This window comes from Aedes aegypti, chromosome 3 (genome assembly GCF_002204515.2).
Source record: "Aedes aegypti strain LVP_AGWG chromosome 3, AaegL5.0 Primary Assembly, whole genome shotgun sequence".
In the NCBI taxonomy this organism is placed as follows: domain Eukaryota; kingdom Metazoa; phylum Arthropoda; class Insecta; order Diptera; family Culicidae; genus Aedes; species Aedes aegypti.
Window position 1 is genome coordinate 286,454,979 of NC_035109.1, and position 20,070 is coordinate 286,475,048.

At 37.2% G+C, this 20,070-nt stretch overlaps 1 protein-coding gene across 7 annotated transcripts in view; it reads right to left on the reverse strand.

Moving 5' to 3' along the window:
- The window catches only part of LOC5574124 (alpha-catulin), a 598,722-nt gene that overhangs the window by 107,762 nt on the left and 470,890 nt on the right, over positions 1-20,070 (reverse strand). For all 7 annotated transcript variants that reach the window (XM_021853434.1, XM_021853430.1, XM_021853432.1 and 4 more), the window contains 2 exons: positions 15,516-15,703; positions 15,026-15,131 (listed from right to left, as the gene is read on the reverse strand). In XM_021853434.1, the coding sequence (XP_021709126.1) occupies positions 15,026-15,131; positions 15,516-15,703 (294 nt within the window). The remainder of the gene's footprint in view (positions 1-15,025; positions 15,132-15,515; positions 15,704-20,070) is intronic.

Genomic DNA, 20,070 nt, shown 5'->3' on the forward strand with positions numbered 1-20,070 from the left:
AAGAGCATTAAGCCTATCCATTTTTTAAGGGATTTGATATGTAAGTAATCAGGTTACTCAACCCTAAGAGGAGTCTTTGATCTACATTTTAGAAGATTTCAGCTGATTCAATTACAATTCAGAGGAGTCATCACCACAATCAATTTTGTGTAGCAAAGACATGTTTGTTTAACAATTCAACCCTCAAAGAAGCAACTTACTGTGTGTGTCGAGAGTCAGTAACACATCTTTAATAACTTATGATCCTTGCGCAACACTATCAGTTTCACTTTCCAAAGCAACGCTGATATTGCCTTGTGCCCTCTCGTTTGCACGAGTCAATATTAGGACAATGATTGTAATTGATGCTTCTTCATTGGAAGAAGTGATTCCACCGTATCACTCAGTCCCTATCCTACCGAGTTGAAGAGTTGAAAAGTCAACACTTGATCTATTTCACATGATGTCGTTTGCTGGTCTTGCTCTATGACCTTCTGAAGCAGAAATTTTCCCATCAAAAAGTTGCCAATCAAACGCTGTTGGTTCACTGGCTCGGTACATCATCGTTAGGAAAGTTTTATGGTTGCATGAAAATAGCCGCCCTGCTCACGTGCATTACTTCCGTGCTCGTGTGTTTAACAACGTTTTCCGCATGTCGGTTTCTATCTAATCCGAGCGACTTTTAATTTTGTACGTGATACGTCCTCTGGCTTTCTTCGAGTGCGTCAGCAAATACGACCCGCGGAGCAAACATTTATGTCCCCCTCGAATTATTCTACATGGGTCCGGATAGGGGTGCTCACGAAGGTGGCCCATTTTTATGTAAAAAATACTAGCTTTGAAGTCACCCCCCTAATATTCTTATTTGTAGCATCAGAAGCTAATAGAAGCCTATGTTCAAACATGGAAGATAGCAAAAAAAAAAATTAATCTTTTGGTCGATTTTTTCCAGACAAACTTCGAGCTCGTCAAACCCATCTTAGAGTTGTCGGATTCCGCTTAAAATGTCACTGTTCCTTTCAGGAGTCCAAATGTACGAATTTGGGGGATGTAACAGTAGATTTTGTTTTCCTAAGTTTGTCTTTTAAGGGCCACCCAAATGCTCACCTTTCCATATCGGTTGCAATGATTGCCCGGAAGAGATTGACGAACACGACCGGCAACACCTCATTGATGAGGCCTCGCAAAAGCGCACGACCCGTCGCAAAAGCTGGCCCATAACCGTTGTGTCGTTAGCTGGGAATACGCTAAAGATGTATTCTACATCTACGGTCAACGGGTTTGGGTCGTTCGCAAAATTTTGGGTTTGATTGCTACCAAGTCATAAAATTTTGCAGCAGTCCTAAAATGGACGATCTAAATTTTGAGGTATGAGGCTATTGGGTCAGGTCGGTGTACGTAGCAATGTTTACTATGAACGAGGTTAATTTTAAAAGTGATGAAGGCAAAAGATTTTGCGAAGTTAGATAACTGTTTTATAGCTTATTTCTTGGTCCCACATTCTTCCTTATCAAATAGATGAAAAGTGCACCGTTTGTAGTGCCAACAGAGTTGGGAGAGAAGAGGACTATGATAAGATGGGTGTTATGTCCATCGCAACGTTGAAGCAGTAATGCGAATGCTCATCACACTACTTAAACAGCTCCAGTTTAATGGGATTCTTAAAGGACGAGCATATTGTCTTCAGCCATTTTAGCTGCGCAGTTTGTAACTTATCACAAGTACCCAGACAAACATACTCCAATGACACAGCCTAGAAACATTCCTTACTAAAAGTGTCGAAAGCTGAAGCGGGAATCGAACCCATACCCCACGAACACGATGCGCTCAATCGTACGGCCACGAAGCCCACTAGTACAGGTCTTGAATTACGTAATAGGAAACAGGTCTGTTACCTTCAAGCCAGCTCTTACTGTGTATTAGTGGTGTGCAAAAATTGAAACAAAAGGAGCTCATGCCGGTAAAAGCGGCTGTCAAATGGTTTAACAGAAGCTCGGTGAAATTAATTTTGTCGTCGAACTTTTCGTTAGTATTTTTCAGGTTTACAGTAAATTTGCTTGTTTTCACGAATTTCACAGAAATTCTTTATTTTTTTTTTGCGAGTTATGTTATTTTCACAATATTCGGCGATTTATTCATATGCATATTGAAATGATTCTAGTGTAATTTTACATAATAATCACGACGTGAGAGATGTAAGGACACCTTGTACAAGCAATATCTTTTTAATTTCTTAATGAAATCGCAATCGGTTTTCTGTGCATCGTTCGACTTATAATAAGGCAAAACGTTTAGAACAGTCGATTTTTGAAAGTTAGCGAAATCAATGATTATTAGAAATAATCTGGAAAATTAGACATTCTATATTTTTTTATTTTCAAAAAAGGCTTGTTCTTCGAAAGCATCATCAATCAGAAGCTTGCCGAACAATATCAAGTTATTTTTGGAGCAACAATTTTCCGGACATCATGAAATCATTTTTCACTTATGGGCATTTTTTTTTATTATCGGACAGGTTTGGCCCGGAGGTTCTCTGATTTGTATGAAATTTTCACCAGAGGTAGAGCTCGTGGACATATGACCAAAAGTGAAATTCAAAAAAATTATGGTGGCCTATTTTCCCGGAAAACTCTCGATGAATTTTCACGATTTCCCTATATACCTCAAACTTGAAAAATTCATATCTCCTGAACTATGCATCGTAGAACAAAAGTCTTTAATGAAATCGAAAGAAAATTTTCTCGGCAATCTTTCATTATTATTATTTTATAATATTAATTACTACCGCCGTTAGCGCACGGTTATGGGGCCCACAATATAACACATTTTCCTATGCAAAGCGGCCCAAATTGTCCGAAATTAAAAAAAAAATCCCCTTATTTTTTTTAGAGAAAAATATAAAATTCAATGGGACTGATGTGGGTAGAATTTTAAGGTTCAAACTACGTCCTGATGGAAGAACAAATATAGTTTTAAAGGGGAAAATAACCTACTTCCTAGAGTTGCTAATCTGGTCAACACGTTACATCAAAAGAACAATTGAAAAACGAATGCTTTATTTCCAGAAGACCTTCCAAAGCACAATGACAATAATCAATGTAGGGAACACTGCTGTAATGAAATCAAGTTTATTTTCCATGTATTGTTTTCATTGTGTGTAATTCTGAGATTACCCATCAAATTACGTAAAGAAAAACGCTTACAATTTGCTGTAGATCGATAAATATGCGTACAGGGTGTCCGCAAATTATCCGTACAAACTTTGAAGGCATGGCTCTATACAATCAAGCATAATAAATTCAATATTCTTGCATGGTTTTAAACCTTAGCTTATTATATTCTTAAAAAGTAAGTTTGACACATTTCCAACTTCAAATAATTGCAAAACCAACCCAAATGTATTGAGGTGTCTTGAAGGGAGCTGTTTTCCGAGCTCTATGACGGAAGAGGAATGTCCATAGAATTCACTGGATTTGAACCGTACAATTTTCTATTTCCAGTCTAACTTGAAGCCACTAACCTGTAGATTACTTCAAATAATAATAGGACATTTGGATTCATCTCTTTTAGGTTTAAGGGATAACTCATCTCCAGTATGACTAACGGCCCTCAGGAAAAACGTCTCCGAAAAATTTAGATTTGTCAATCTCAGTAAAAAGCAATTATTCCGAATTTTTTTAAAGTTGCATTTTGTGTTAACATATAAATGTATTATAAAAGGTACATGGACATTGACTTTTCATTGTTTTTAATGCGAGAACATCTTTCCAATATTTTGCTGTTCGGATAATTTGCGGACACCCTGTACGATTATCGAAGTGCCTAACTTTGACGAACAGTTTTTCTCAGGTGTTTTGGGAAAAACTTTCTAGGTCTTCAATCAGAAGCATTTTGTAAGATTTTATTTTCATTACATTGTAGAATAATAGTTGAACAAAGCACAGAAAACCGATTACGGTTTTATTAATAAATGGATATAGCAAAACCAAAGTGTCCACTTTATAAAATGAACAGTCCTTACACCCTAATACTAATTCTAAGCTTAGTGTTCTAGGAGCAATTACACAGTTATTAATCAAAAGTTTGCTTTGTCAAAGTAGCCATTTTGCATTCTTATTTGTACACAATACTCGAGCTTCATGGCCAAGGAAGTGAAGAAAACAAAAAGACCCTGGAAGGAAACGAAATAAGATACTTTCAGCATGGCTGAAGGCACTTTACAGCACTGTTATACTGATCATTTAATCAAAATTTGCCCTAGAAATTTACCTTAAAGGATTCACATTTATGGGACGACTGGAAGGCAACCGCATTTGAAAGGACACACATTAAAATAAAAAAAGTCAGCTCACTTTTTGCATGCACGATTTCAATATTTATTTCGGAACTTATGCCTGTCGTCCATTATGACAAACGTCCATTATGCCTATCGTATTTATGCCTGTCGTCGTGCATGGTGCACCCGCAACTAACAGCTTAATAAAACAGCTCTGAGAAACTTTCCTTAACCCTTCAAAATCCGAGATGAACCTTGAATTTTTAAAATGACGACTATTCGGAGACTAGTAGATCAATTAATTTGAAACAAGTTTTGAAGTGCATGCGGTTAGTTGGTCTTATTATCTTTGAGTGATCCACCCTGACCCCTCCCCTTTCCTGCCTAGGGTGTGGTTTGGTTTGGAAATAGGTACAACTGAAGCAAAACACTGGTTTCCTAGGTAACGGAAAAAGCGTGGACACGAGGGGTTCAAAATTGGCCACTAACGGATATCTCAACATTTAACCCTTTAGTCGTCGCGCGGTTTGCCACCGTTCGAACCACCACGCTGAAGCTGTATACGATAAGCGAGGTTTTTTCACCACTGTTGTGCAAAATACAACAGCGCGACGACTGAAGTGTTAAATGAGCTAGAAGGTTGGTATCTTCGGCAAAGTTGTGCAGCAGATCAAGGGCTATGCGTCGATGAAGAGTTTGGTTGGAAATTTATCCACTAGGCGGCGCTAGTGACAAATTTTATTCAAATATCTGTATCCCAAGATCCTTGCCAGCTAGAAGGTTTGTGTTTTGGGCAAAATTGTTCAGCAGGTCAATGCATTACTCAAACAATTATTAAGTATGCCCTACCCTAAAGCTGACTACCTAAAAACACTGATCAGATTTGGAATAGATATTCAAAACCTGATTGGTCGCATGGCCATAATGAATCGGCAAAAATATTGTTGCTCAAGATCCTTTTCAGGTGGAAGGTTGGTGTATCCAACCGTTAGGTGACGCTAGTAACATTTTTTATTCATTCCCAAAGGGCTTCTGTATCTCGATTTATCGCAAAACCACAGATAACAGATGTTTAAGTTCTATTGTAAAACTGTGTAAGACAATTAATGGTGATTTTATGTGGCAACACAAGTAGCAACATCGTGGTGGCGCTGTTATCGCTAAGTTCCCATGGTGATGTCTGTGGTGAATATGAAACATTTCAAGATACTTATATTCACCACTGATTGCAGCAATAGGTTGTGTGGCGGCGCTAGTGTTTTCAACGTGTTTTAATTTGAATATTTACACAAGTTTTCAGAAGATTTTTGTTCTAGCAAAAACATCTGTTATGTGTGGCAAAACTAAGGGTTCATGAATTACGGTGGAATCGTTTGCGAAACAATCCGACTGATACAGTTATCTCTCCATAGACCTGTGCGCCGCCGCGCCACGTCGCCGCCGCCGATCAATTTTACGTCACGCCGACGCCGAGTGAGGCATCGGCGGCGTGCCATACGCCGATCAGCACTTCGCCGTCGATTTTGTGTTTTCACGCCGAAAAATAATTCGGCTCGTAAAATTTGATAACTTTACTTTGAAAAAATGCTCTACAAAATAATTCATTGTTGCTTAAGAAATTTCTATAAGGATTCTTACAGGAATTCATCAAGGAATTAGTCCAAGAATTCCTCTATGTATTTCTTTGGGAACTTAAGGAATTTATCTATCAACTCCATCTTAAAACCTTCCAGAGATTCTTCAGTGATTTATCCTGGAATACATACACGGATTTCTGCTTGAACTCCTTCAGAGTTTTCTGTATGAATTCTTTCAGATAATACCGTCGATGGGGGATAATGGGTCTAGGGGGTGAGATTGGGTCAAAACGGAAGAATATGATTTATGAAATATTTCTGCTAATAACGCTGATATTTGTAAAATTTATAATTCATATGTTAGAGAGCATGTTATAACACATAATTAATCACAATATACATTTTTAGAAATAGTAGTTTTTGTTAAAAAATCAACAAACTTGTATGTTGTAACTAGAAAAAAATTACAACACTTAAATTTTTCTGTACAAAGTATCACGCATGTACTTTTACCTCTAATATTATGTTAGTAGAAAGTTGAAAGTCTATTCAATACACTTCACTCATTTTTCAGAATCTTTTTGATTTTTCCATAAGAAATTTAATTTTTTCAGTACGTTGTCTAAAACATTAAAAATGGGGTTGAGATTGGGTCATATAAGAACGATTGTGAATGAATTCACAAGTCTACGTTTTTATCGTTTTACGGTGCTGTGTACTCTTTTATCATCGCATAAACATCAAACAAGTCTACTTGAGGATTTCGTGCATTGAATAACAATGCAAAACATTTTGCCAACTTCTCAAACCAGCAACTGTTTTTCGTATGCAAAAACATCGTAAAATTTTATCAATTGATTTTTTTTTATATTTAATTATTTGTTAGTATTTTCATATCATTGAAACACGGAAGTATAAATGAGTTGGATCGCTGAAATACCGAGATTCTGACGTCAACAACTTCCGGAAATATTTTGATCGTGGTATGTCGCATCGAAATTTAACTATTTACGAAGGTTTAAAATAATCATAGTTTCAGTACACCTTTGGCAGTTGGAATGAGATTTCGAAGACAATTTGAAGGAACAAAACAAGAAAATGTATGTAAAATTGACAATAAATGCTGGGTTTACATAATTTTTTTCATAGCTCTTCAATTCTTCGGTAAAATCGTACTTTTAAGTGGTTTTATCATACTTGTGAAACAAATTAGATGTCTTTTCGTTTTTTTGCACCGTATTTCATCAATATTTTTCAGCTATGAATGGTTCTGCAACCATATTCTCAAAAACAAGTTATTTCAATTACAGTGACCCAATGTCACCTCCACTATGGGGTGAGATTGGGTCATTTTTCATTCACTTGTAGTGCCGTAGTGAATTAAAATTTGTCTTTGATTTTTTTTCTTTGGCGGTTGGAAATGTACCATCAAAGTACATACACACCAAATTTGAAGTTTATTGGAGTTAAATTGCGATAGTTAGTCAATAAATAATTCGTACATATCCTTTTTTGACCCATTCTCAGCCCCAACGACGGTTCTTTAGAATTCTTACAAGACCAGCAATTACTCTAAGAATGCTTACACAGATTCTATCAGTAAGCTTTCAACTAATTTTAAAAAATCCTCGATAAAAATCAATTGATTTTTTACAGGAGTTCCTCCAAGACACTACTCAGGAATCTTTATAGAAGGATTATCAAATATTTCTCAAATAATTGAAACAAATATATGCCTAGGAATTATTGCCAAAGAAGTTTTTTTAAAGTTTTCTCGTGTTATAACAAATAGTGCAACAAATTATTTGAAAAAAAAAAAACTGTAGGAATTCTTCTATAAACCTACAAAAAAAAACCTTTGCGGGATTTCTTCATATGTTTCTGCACTAATTCCTCCAATTATTTGTTTAAGAAACACTTCAGAAAGTCCGTTAGTAATTTCTTCGAACGGGGACGGACCTGGTGTAGTGGTTAGAACACACGCCTCTCACGCCGAGGACCTGGGATCGAAACCCATCCCCGAGATAGTCACTAAAAATTTCAGTGACAACTTCCTTCGGAAGGGAAGTAAAGCCGTTGGTCCCGAGATGAACACTTAAAAAATTTCTTCGAACGTTGTTATAGGGATTTATCGAGAAATTATTGCAAAGATGCCTTCAAGATTTCTGCCAGCACTTTGGAATTTCTCCAAGGATTACACGGATATAGGATACCTACATTTCTCAATCGCATTTGTGAGTAGGTAATCCGTTGATTACTCCTGAAATTTATTCAGAACTTATAGAAGATACTTCTTTGAGTTTATCCGTCAAATGTTCATTTTAAAATTTTTCCAAAGAAAATACTTCAAAGCTTGTTTAAGGACTCTTGGACTGTCTAGTAAATTCTACTCGATTTTCCAACCTGTACTTTAAAAAATTCCTTTGCTAATTTTAACAAGAATGCTTTCAGTAAATAACGTAACGAGTTTTGAAAAAAAAAAAGATTTTAGTATGGTGGCAATGTAAATTTCTATAAGCGCACCTGTATTTTCGATGTAAATGTTTAATGAATTGATAAACTAAATAAGCAACCATTGCTAAAGAAAATAATTCACCAAACACAGCAGAAAAATGTAACAAAAGTGGTTTCACAAGCAAATATACCTCTTTTAAAACCCCAAAGAAAAAAACACTTTATGCACATTTTTATCGTTCTTTCCGAGCGGCTGAATTATAGATTTTTAAACTTGTTATTGACTTTACTACTTTTATTGAACTGTAAATATAGAAAATAATAACAATTTTCTTATGAAAACAAGATAACCAAGTCAATAACTGGTTCAGTTTTTCATTCTCGCTAGAGTTTCGGTTATTTCCCATCGTATGTATACTGTAATTAATATAGTATTACAGTGTCTTACCGATTTTGGCAACCAGGCTAGATTTTTATGTTGCCAAAATGGGGATGTTGCCAAATTGGGGAATTCTGAAATGCTCATGTTTTTATTATTCTTATCTCTAAAAGAATCAGAAAATACATGGCAATTACTACGAATCATGTGAAAATTGTCTGGGAGCCTTCTTCAGTTGAGCTTTTGATTCAAAAGCAGAAACATCGTGAACTGATTATATGCACCATCTGAAAAGTACACTTGTTGCACACAGTACAAGCGTGGCATTACTTTCAGTGACCATTTGCGACTGTTCTAGAGCGCAAAAGTAGATCTTCCAAGCAAGTCTTTACTAGCACATAGATTTCTGCTAGAATTTCAATAACGTCCTTTATTTTTTTTCAGGGTTACTTGAGAATTCTTCAAACATTCGTGCTAGAATTATTCGAATAGTTTTCCCAAAAATCCAGCAAAAAATTTCCAAAGATCCCTCTTACACAGTGTTCCTATAAATCACACACATTTGTCTGTGGTAATTTCACCAAATATTCTTGTGAGTTCCTTCCTTGTTCGTCGAGTATTTTTCCTGGTTCCTAATTATTTTCCCAAGGATTCGTCCAGGAACTATTTTTAAATTTTATCCGAAGAATAATAATAATGAATAAGTTGTCTTGAAAGAATTTCACCATAAATTTCCCCAAGTTTTCTTTTTCAGGGTCTGTTGCATTTTTTTTCAGAGATTTTTCAAGATTATTCCAGATAAGCGCATATGGGACAACAATTTCAATCGCTGTAATTTGAATTATTGCAATGGTGCATTAACTGCTTCATCGTTTTAATTGTCATTTATATTTATGCACCTAAATTTATGTAGCATTAAACGCGAAAATATTTAGCATGATCTTGGGGTTTGGGTTGTGAGCTCAAGCCCCACAGCTAGAGGGTTTTTTGACGTAATTTTCTTGACACTTCGCGACATAGAGTATCTTGGAGGCTTTTTTAAGCCTAATGGCAATGTCCCGGCTAGTTCAGGATTATTTCGTATATTTCGAATCTCACTTAACAATTGTGGAAGTGCTTGTAGAAAACTAAGCTAAGAAGTAGACTCTGTCCCAGTAGGAACGTAACGCTGGAAAAAAGAAGACAAACTCAAACATTTTGGTGTCCAATTTTCTTCACGCCGATGCTCGCCGCCGCCGCCGCCGCCGAAAGTTGTTAACGGCGTGACGCCGATGACGCCGCCGCCGCCGGTATAAAAATGCACTCACGCCGCCGCGATTAAAAATATTTCGGCGCACAGGTCTATCTCTCCATACCCGACTAAGGGTACGTAACGAAATTATATCAGCACATGTCATTATGTCATAAAGTTTTTTTCGAACATAAGTTGTTACAAACTTGATGCAGGATGTTGTTAAATTAACTAAAATTATAGCAAAAAATATATGAATAGTAACATAAACATTACAAACTGTGTTTTAATTCTATCAAAAATACATCATACCAAGTTATAATTTTGAATACAAAGTATTTAAAATTATAATACTGTCTAATATACGGCATAACTCATTCAGTTACAAGCTTTTGATAAATCATATGACAATTCAAACAAAACATGATGCTTGGTGCAATTGACAGAAAAATGTATGATTTGATGTACAACAAGCAATTGAGGACTTATGCCGCAACGAGTCAATCTTCAATCGCTTTCAATTAGTCAAAATTAAATTGATGATCACAACATTTTGCGATAGCTTGGATAGTTTGCGAACCATACAGGTTTTTTTTTCATTCTTCCCAGATGAAACAAAGTAACTAATTTTTATCTTCATTTAGGTTAATATTCTTCAAATGGTTACATGATCTGATCAACAACAATATAGCTTTAGATTTTGTGTAAATGTTTAAATAATGTAGAATGGTGATCAGAGACATACAATAAAGTATATTTCGCTTTGTAAATCAAAACTCAAGTTGAATGAATTGGATTAAACATTATAATATCAAATAATCGTTAGTCTAAAATAATAGAAAACAAATCCAAATATTGTATATTATTGAAATGCATTTAAGTTTTTTTATAAAGTTGTCAAAAGTGAACAACAAAATATATTCACGAGAAATAAAACACAAATGTTACATTTTTGTTTTAATTTGTTCTGTGGCTAAACTGAGCTTGACAAAATAATATCATAATAGGATATGCATATCATATTCTGATAAATTTATTATATTTTTGTTACAAGCCTCTAGTCGGGTAGCTTTACATTCAAAATCTTCATAAATGTGTTATACAACTATATTAAAAGTTGGTTTGCATGGTTTCCCCAATAGTCTCTTAAAGCGCAGTTGCATTGATTTTGTGATTTATATGTCGACATTTCGGTTATTTAGTTTCTTGAAAATTGAGTAATAGATAGTTGACTGTAATTTGATGTTCATTCAAACTTCTGTATCTTAAGATAGTCTAGATGGAATACCAACTTTTAGTTTAGGTGAACCATATCTTTCTGATCATGAAAATCGAATCTAGTACACGACACTGGAAACGGTCTTACAGTTGAGGTCTTACACATATGCGTAATCTGTCCAAAGGATACAAACTCTAGTGAAATTAAATATTATAGTACTACCCACTGAACCACGTATCGTATAAGAGTGTGCATCGAAAATCACATGTTCGTACGTCAAAAAAATCGCGCAAGATGCTAAAATATGGCGTTATCAATGTCAACACAACATGTATATGAATCCCCACTACAGACAATCTGTGTTGACAACAAAACATGTAAACAGTGCAACAAAGAATCGGTACAGTGGTAGGGTGTCAGGGTTAATAATCCAGATATCCTGCCTTCGAGGTTTGCTGGAAACATATTTTTTTATTTTCATCCAAATGTTATGGCATCGTATTTCTGGTCGCAGGAAGTCTGAAAAAGTCGTGTCAAGTGCACAAATAGCCTACACTTTGGTATGCATTATATACGATAAATTGATTCATATATAATGATGTATAACAAAAGCTATACCGACCGAAATGTTGACTGGGTAAATTCGGTTTTTTATTTACTTAAATAAAATTTATTTCCAGATGTAGCTAGTGATTTTTTTTATATTTTGTTGAATAGATGCAGTATCGCCCCCTTAGGTACAATAGCCATCGCTAGGATTAACGTGAGCCTAGCGGACTAGTGTTCTACATTTTAAAGTAGAAATAAATCTATAAATAATTGCAAATTTGTGACTGATGACAACACTTGTAGACAAATGTTTGAATTCAGAGTTACAAAACCTGCACGATTACTGTTTTTTACTTATATACCGAGAATAAACATTTGTTTACTGAAATGTTGTATACCGATACATTTTTCTCTTTTCAAATAATAAAAATGCAATAGGATAGCGTAAATCTTGTACTTTTTTTTTGGGAAAATGTTACTTAGCGAATGGATCAGATAGTCTACCGTTCTTGTTCGGCTGAACAGCTTTGCCGAATACACCAACCTTCCAAACTAATAAGGATTGTGAGACACATACTATTGAAGAAAATTTATTACTAGCACCACCTAGCGGATAAATTCTGAATTAGATAGATTCTGCTGAATAACATGGCCGAAGGCACCAAACCTTCTACCTGGTAAGGATCTTGAAAGTAGAGAATATTGAAGATTTATTTTAATTTGCACCACCTAGTGGATAAATTCATCAGAACCTTCACTGTTAAATAGCTCTTGATCTGCTGAACAACTTTGCCAAAACACCAACCTTCTAGCTGGTAAGGATCTTCAGATACCACCTAGTGGATAAATTCATCAGAACCTTCACTGTTAAATAGCTCTTGATCTGCCTGAACAATTTTGCCGAAGACAAAAAGCTTCTAGCTTGTAGAGATGTATCTCAAGATCTGGTTGAATAAAATTTGTCACTAGCGCCGCCTAGCGGATGAATTCTGAATCAGATTTCTTTTCGCCAAATAGCCCTTGTTCTACTTTGTCGAAGACACCTCTCTTTGAAGGAAGCACCACACTAGACAACAGACTAGCATGCAGTGTGGCACAGTCGAAAAACCTTCATTACGAAAAGTTTTCCGGACTGAAGCGGAAATCGAACCCACACCCCTTGACTCGATTACGGTTAGATGCACTGGGTAACACCTAACCGCACGACCACGAAGCATATTTCAAATTAAATTGACCTACTAGTCGCCATTTGAAAAATTCAAGTTCGTCTCGGGCTTTTAAGGTGAAGATGAGTCGAAGCCAGCATCAAATTTTCAAGAGCATGGATCTGGAGAACCAAACATCCGCGCAGGTAACAATTTGATGCTGTTCAAACGCTTCTGCAGCTAATTTCAAACAGCCTTTGTTTGAATAAAAGCTGTGCATGTCAACACACTCGATTGTTCAGCTCCTAAGCATCTAATTCTGTCGATTTTATCCAGCCTTAAGCTTATTTGAAGCTTTTTGGGAAGCTGAATTATTACTCAATATGCGCTTATATCGAACCCTTCTTAATGACGACCATTTCTATTTTTTAAATAGAAGGCAGCTATCAAAAGCTTAATGATCGCTTGTCAACTCCAGCACTCCAACAGTAAGGAATAGGAAAAGTGAAATACATTTGTACAGATTGTCAGGCAGCCATAGAAGCTTTTGCTTCGGTCCAATCAAGGACGAGGCTTGTTATCGCATGTCGAACTTAAATTGAGGAACTGATTTCAATCAACTCTGTTCTCGCTTGAAATAAATTGGCTGAACTGCGATTTCAATGACCTGGTAAACGCGTATTTAGTAAAATTACCATTGGTTATCTATGCAAGCAAAACACGAAGAAGATCGTAACCAGACTTGCAGTTAAACAGAGCATTCAAATATGCCATAAGGAAGATCACCATGATAACAACAGGTCAGCGTGGGTATGATCAGGAACCATATTAGTGTGAGTGAAACGATGCTAGGTGGTGAAGTGTTTGAAGTGGTGGAAGAAATGAAGTACCTTAAGGTGATATGCCCTGGATAGATATAAGAGATAAAAGATCTAAAAATGATTTTTAAAATTTACTCCTGGAATACCATAAGCATATCATATTTAGCTATTGATAGATCTAACCAATATCAGCGAGCTATTCATTAGATCCGTAAACATCAAATTTTGCTATGGTTCAGAAGTTCCAGGAATAATATTTTGATATTATCTCCAGATATCTTATCTCTTATGTCGATCAAAACAATATCTCGATTTGATGGTCAGAACTTCACTTCTGCTCGGGTTGGAACACGAGGCACGTGCGATAATCATGTTAGGCTAAAGCCGCAAACTTCGCGTTCAAGATTTACCCTTATTAAACAGGGAGACTGAAAAAAATGTCCCAAAATCAAGACAAGGTTAGAAGGATTATCAATTTGGTGTAGACTCAACGTAGTGAATTGTAACTCACCAGGTATGAAGTAAATAAGTACTTTAGACTATATTTGGTGGCGTGTAGGCTGACCTCAATGGTTAAACTATCTCCAGTAGATGAAAAAAACAGGAAGGATACGTTGGGGTACAACATGTTGTGAGAATGCCAGCTAACAAATCAGCAAAAATAATCTTCGAGGTCTATCCGCTTCAAACTAGAACGCGTACAACACTAAGGATACGACAAGATGAGTTTCGAAGTGTGGATTCAAAATAATGATCAAAACCCAGGAATTTTCTTCAATTTATTCATGCTTTTTATTCCATGAAACATCCTTACGCTCGATCGCAAACCTTCAAGCTTCAACGGATGTCAGAGATGTTCATAAACTTTCCACCATAACTTAACAGCATGGAAACGGACTGATAAAAGTGTAAGTAAATGGAAGAACAACAGATTATTGAATGTAGAAAAAATGTGCTCAAAATATTGAACCCACATCGCCGCAGCCGATTCGTGCTCAACGAGGCAAAAATATATTTACTCACCCATGTTGATCATCCGTGGTGTGCGAGCAACGGCTCCATTCCTACACCCTTAACATGTGAGCTTTCGTCACGCTTGATTCCATCCAGCTGGATGGATAAATTTCCGCCATTGTATAGTTATAGTTTGGAAAGTGAATACAGCCAGCGATCCCGTCACAGTCAATGGTGTGAAGAAGACACGACACGCACAAAAGCGACGCGATAAGTTGTGGTTTATGCTCACCCGAGTGGAAAACACGTTAGTTACACCGAATTTTATTTACGAATCCTGTTTAAATAATTCATGAAGCCCACCGGTGTGGATGAAGCTCAAGTGGTGGGCTGATTACATTGATGTTTGTTTGACGAACGGAAAGGACCGCCTCTACTCACCTGTCACATGCGCCAGCTCCACCATCTCAGCGCCGAATACTGAGAAGGCTTTCACGAATTCTGTAAAATTGGCCACTGATTCTAATCTACTTAAAGTTCTAGCTACCTGTTTGTTGAGAGATAAGAAAGGATGAGAATCGTTAATTCTTTTTAATTATGACTCATTGTGTTTGTGACTAATCAACCCAGTGAAATTTTTAACAACTACCGAATATCTAGACATTACATGTACTTTGCAATGTAATATAATAATCCGCAAAAAATCGCTAGACATGCGTGTTGGTAACATTGACGGCAACACGATTGGTCTAGCGAATAGAAAATCGTGAGTTCGATTCTCACCGAGGAAATGTGCTTTTTCGAGATTTCCACTTCAATTAGTCCGTTTGATCCAATTGCAAGATATATGTAATGTCTACACTTCGGTAGTTGTTCACAATCGTTACATTGTTTGTTAAATCGCTTGACCGCATCATCTAGTAAGACTTACCCTGTCTTTGGCTAATAATAACTGTTTAACGACCACGATATCGGCCAGCAGCAGAACCCGCGTCACCGAGCTCAGCAAGGTCCGGGCCGCCCGTATCATCGGTCCTCTGTCGTCAATCGGATTAGGCCGGGGCGAGTATCCCACCGGATCCGTTGCCGCAATATCACATAAACGCTCTATCGATGAGCCTGGAAAAAAGAGAAAGAAGAAAGCCTATGGTAAGAAAATGTGACAGTTACCACCACTGCACTGAAGGGTTTGCCGCGAGTGATTAGAGGATGCACCTGAGGCGACTCAAGGCTGGTATTTGTTGTGTTCATTGATGGGAAGGATTACGGCTTTTCGGGGTGGGATATAAATGGGCAAAAAGATATGGAGGTTATTGGAGCATCGTTGTTGTGTAGAACTGTCCGCATTCAGAGAGAGAGCGAGGCACAGGGACGCTATGGTCTTCCAAAGGCTTCATCGTTCCCTGCACATGGTGAACGATATGATGAAGATGAGGCTACTAGCATGGTATTTGAATTATCTGAGAATGCGTGATGAACACTATCGTTATGATATTGATTGCAAATTGAATAAGAGCAGGTATTTGTTGATAGTTGTTTTTCGTGATTCTTTTTCACGAAATAATTACAAATCGAGTTCTATATGGTAGAATTAGTTCGCCAATATATTTTCTTATAAAAAATGTCTCAGTATAAAATATGTGCCTACAACACTACATGACTGACATTTTTGAACTACATAATTACTTACAACACTTAAATTACAGCAAATACTTTCAATTCCAACATCATTTATTCCAAATTTATCATGGTTTTTAGAACCGATTTAAATTTAAAAAATGTTGTTTTGAGTTTTAGACCAATGGTACGAAGATTTTGATTGCAAGTGAGCTTCAGTGAAGGTTGTTCCCAGGAGAAGAGAATATCAATCACACGATTTTAGTAACCAGCATGCAATTGAAACAAAAAGAATGGAATATAATATCTGACATGTTTTTTCGGTGAAACTATAATAGGCCAGCGTGCGAGTAACGCTGGAATGGTTCGAAGTCAAGTATTGTAATTTCAGACGAGAAATCAATCTCGAGTTAAGGTTGAGTCTAGTACACGACACTGAAGACGCCCTTATAGTTAAGTCGAAACACGCGTATCTGTCAAAAGGATGCAAACTCTAGTGGAATCATATGGTATAATACTAATTCGGGTTTAAGTATTCATGTTTGAATGTATTCTTCAAACTCTTCAAAGTTCGTCAAGCTCGTTAAAAATACCTGCTTCCTTAAAGAAGTTGAGTAGGATCCTCTCGCAGGCGGGGTCATTTTGTTGCACTTCGACTGGATGAAGTAATAATTTTACTGCCTTCTGAGGTATTCGTAGACAAGGGCAGTTCCTAATAATGTGCTCGATGGTATTCTTGGTGTTACAAGTCTCGCAAACTTCCGGAAGTTCCTTCCGTCCCCCATGTTGTGGGTTGCTCGGGTGTGGCCTGTTCTGAGGCGCGTTAGGACCCTTTACTCTTCCAGTCACGCACGTCCGTCCACGGTAGACGTCTATCTTGATTCGCCAGAGGAAGGAGGATCTGTCTCGCGTCCACTCAGTCGCCCATGCTTTCCATATTGTCTTTTTTGCCCAGACCATTGATGTCTCACCCGGGACTTCATTTGTTGGAAAACGACTTTGCCGAGGCTAACCAGTGCGTCGGCACGTTCGTTGCCATTATGGCGCAGTGACCGGTACCCCACATAGCGATGGGCGATTTTGAATCGATGTTCCGAAATCGATTTTTTTTGTTCCGATTAATCGATTTTTTAAATCGATGTTAGGAGCAACTCGATTGAATCGATTTTCTCCATTCGATTTTTGTTTCGATTCAGAACGATGTAAATTGATTAGAATTTTTTATGAGTTGACATAGTTTTGAATCAACCTTGAAGTGTTAATATATAATTTTTAATTTCAAACGTTATTCAATCCGAGAAATTTAACATCATATGCAATTTCGTTTAGTCTTATTTTGAAAACTTTTTTTTTGTAAATTTTCATATGAGCTTGATATTGAATCGATTCAAAACATCGATTCAAAAGATTCGATTAAATCGGTGAATCAGTAACATCGATGTTATGGCAAATTTGCCCAACGCTAACCCCCACATGAATGTTATTGGTCCGCTTCTGTTATCTAGTTTAGTCTGCGTGGCTTGAATGTAGGGATGCCTGTTAGTACATGATCAAATCGCTAGCAGGGCGCCTAGCAGAGTCACTCACAATAAGGACTGGAGCCTGGCTATCTCAGCCGACCGCAAAGAAGATTGCTCTGCTGCTCGACGGAAAACGCTGAACACTGCTCTGGCAGGCGGTATGCTAGATTCAAGCTGGTATCATGGATACCTATGCCCACTCGGCCCGCTAGCTTGGAAACATCCGTGTAGCGTACTTCGGTGTCATTGTATCGTTCCTCCCAATATTTGCCGAGCATGTTTTAACCGCTGCAGGGGTTGCGCCGCTTCGGAATTGGGACCTTAACCTTTCGTTGTCGCGCAAATTTTTATAACGCGAGTAGTCGCGCGTTGTACTTTGTAAACACGCTTGGTTTTACAAATATCTCAGGAACCTGACTTCTTAGAAAGATGGCGTCTTAGGCAAAGTTGTTCAGTGACTCAAAAACTATCATTGATCGAGTTAGTTGATTCTTAATTTTGCCAACAGGTTGAAGCTAGTGAGCATGAAACATTTGTTTTGCAGATCTCAGGATCTTGATCACTTAGAAAGATAGCATCTCCGGAAAAGTTCTGCTTTCTTTGTTTAATCTTGAAGTTCAAGATTAGCTAAAATAACGATTGTCTATGAGCTACACATCAGCTTTGTCGAAGATACCATATTTCTAAAAGGTCAGATTCCTGAAGTATCTGTAAAACAAAAAGTTTCATGCTCACTAGCGCCGGCTGGTGGCAAAATTTTGAATCAACTTGCTCGAATATTGATAGTCCTTAACTTACTGAACAACTTTGCCGAAGATACCATCCTTCTAAATGACCAGGATCCAAAAATATCTGCCAGAACAAAAATAAAAGTTCCATACCCACTAGTGCCACTTAGTGGTCGAATTCCCGAAATAAATGAGGTACCATCAGATTGCGCTCCACCTCCAGAAACAACTTCACTGAAAACCCATGTTTCGAAATTATTTGGATTTTGAGGTATACCGATTTAAAATTGCGGTCTACTCATTATTATGCGACTTCTATGTACATTTGTTGATTTTACCGCATTATAGAGAGTCATACTGTAAACAAAACTATTGAGTATTGTTCTTAAGAAGATTCTTGAGGAACACATTTTGGTTTGGGTGTCGATAGTATCTTTGTTACAAAATCATAGCATATAAATCACATCTGTTTGTACAAAGTACAACAGCGTGACAGCCCGAAGGTTTATCGAGGAGTCGAAGGTGATCTCTCTGGCTTTCCAGCTTCTCGATCCTACACTTACTTCAATAATGGCTCCAGAAGCCGAATATGAAGGTCAAATTTCTTCAAGTCTACTTTAACTTTTGTTTTGCAAATATTTCCGGATCCTGTGCATTTATAAAAATGGCGTTTTCGACTAAGTTGTTCAATAACTCAAGGACTATCATTGCTCGAGAAAATTGATTCAAAATTTTGCCACCAGGCGGCCCTAGTGAGCATGAAAGTATTATTTTGCAGACATCTCTGGAGCATGACCACCAAAAAAGATGGCGTCTTTGGAAAATTTGTTCAGTAGCTCAAGGGCAATCATTATTCAAGCTGAAAGAATTGAGATTTTTAAATAATGATTGCTCTTGAGCTATTGAACAACTTTGTTGAAGACGCCAAGTGGTCAGGATTCTGAGACAAATGTTCATACACACTAGTGCCATCTGGTGGAAAAACCTAGAAACTTTTGGCTTGAACAATGAATAGCCCTTGGCTTATTAAACAAACCTTGCCAAAGACGCCATATTTCTAAATGGCCAGGCTCCTGAGATATTTTGAAAACAAAAGTTTCATGCTCACTAGTGCTGCCCGGTGGCAAAACTTTGAATCAACTGCCTCTAACAATGGTAGCTGAACAACTTTGCCGAAGACGTCAGCTAAGACTAAGTTGTCAGGATCCTAAGATATTCGCAAAACATATTTTTCATACTCACTAGCGCCGCCTGGTGACAAAATCTCAGATTTCTTGGCTCACATAATGATAGCTCTTGTGCTTCTGAACTACTTTGCCGAAGACGCCATCTTTCTAAGTGGCCAGGCTCCAGGGATATTAGAAAAACAAAACTTGCATGTACACTAGCACCACCTGTTGGCGGAATTCCGAAACTGGATAATTACCGCATGTCAGCCCTTGACCTCCTTAACAACTTTGTCGGAGATGGGTTTTCTATATTTTATCTAGATTTCGAGGTATTCCATGGTGAACATGAAAAATCAAGGGTGTTGTACCGTACATAATACGGTTAAAAAATATAAGGGATTACTCCACATAATTCCCATAGTATATATTAGAATTCCCAGGAATCCTCCTGA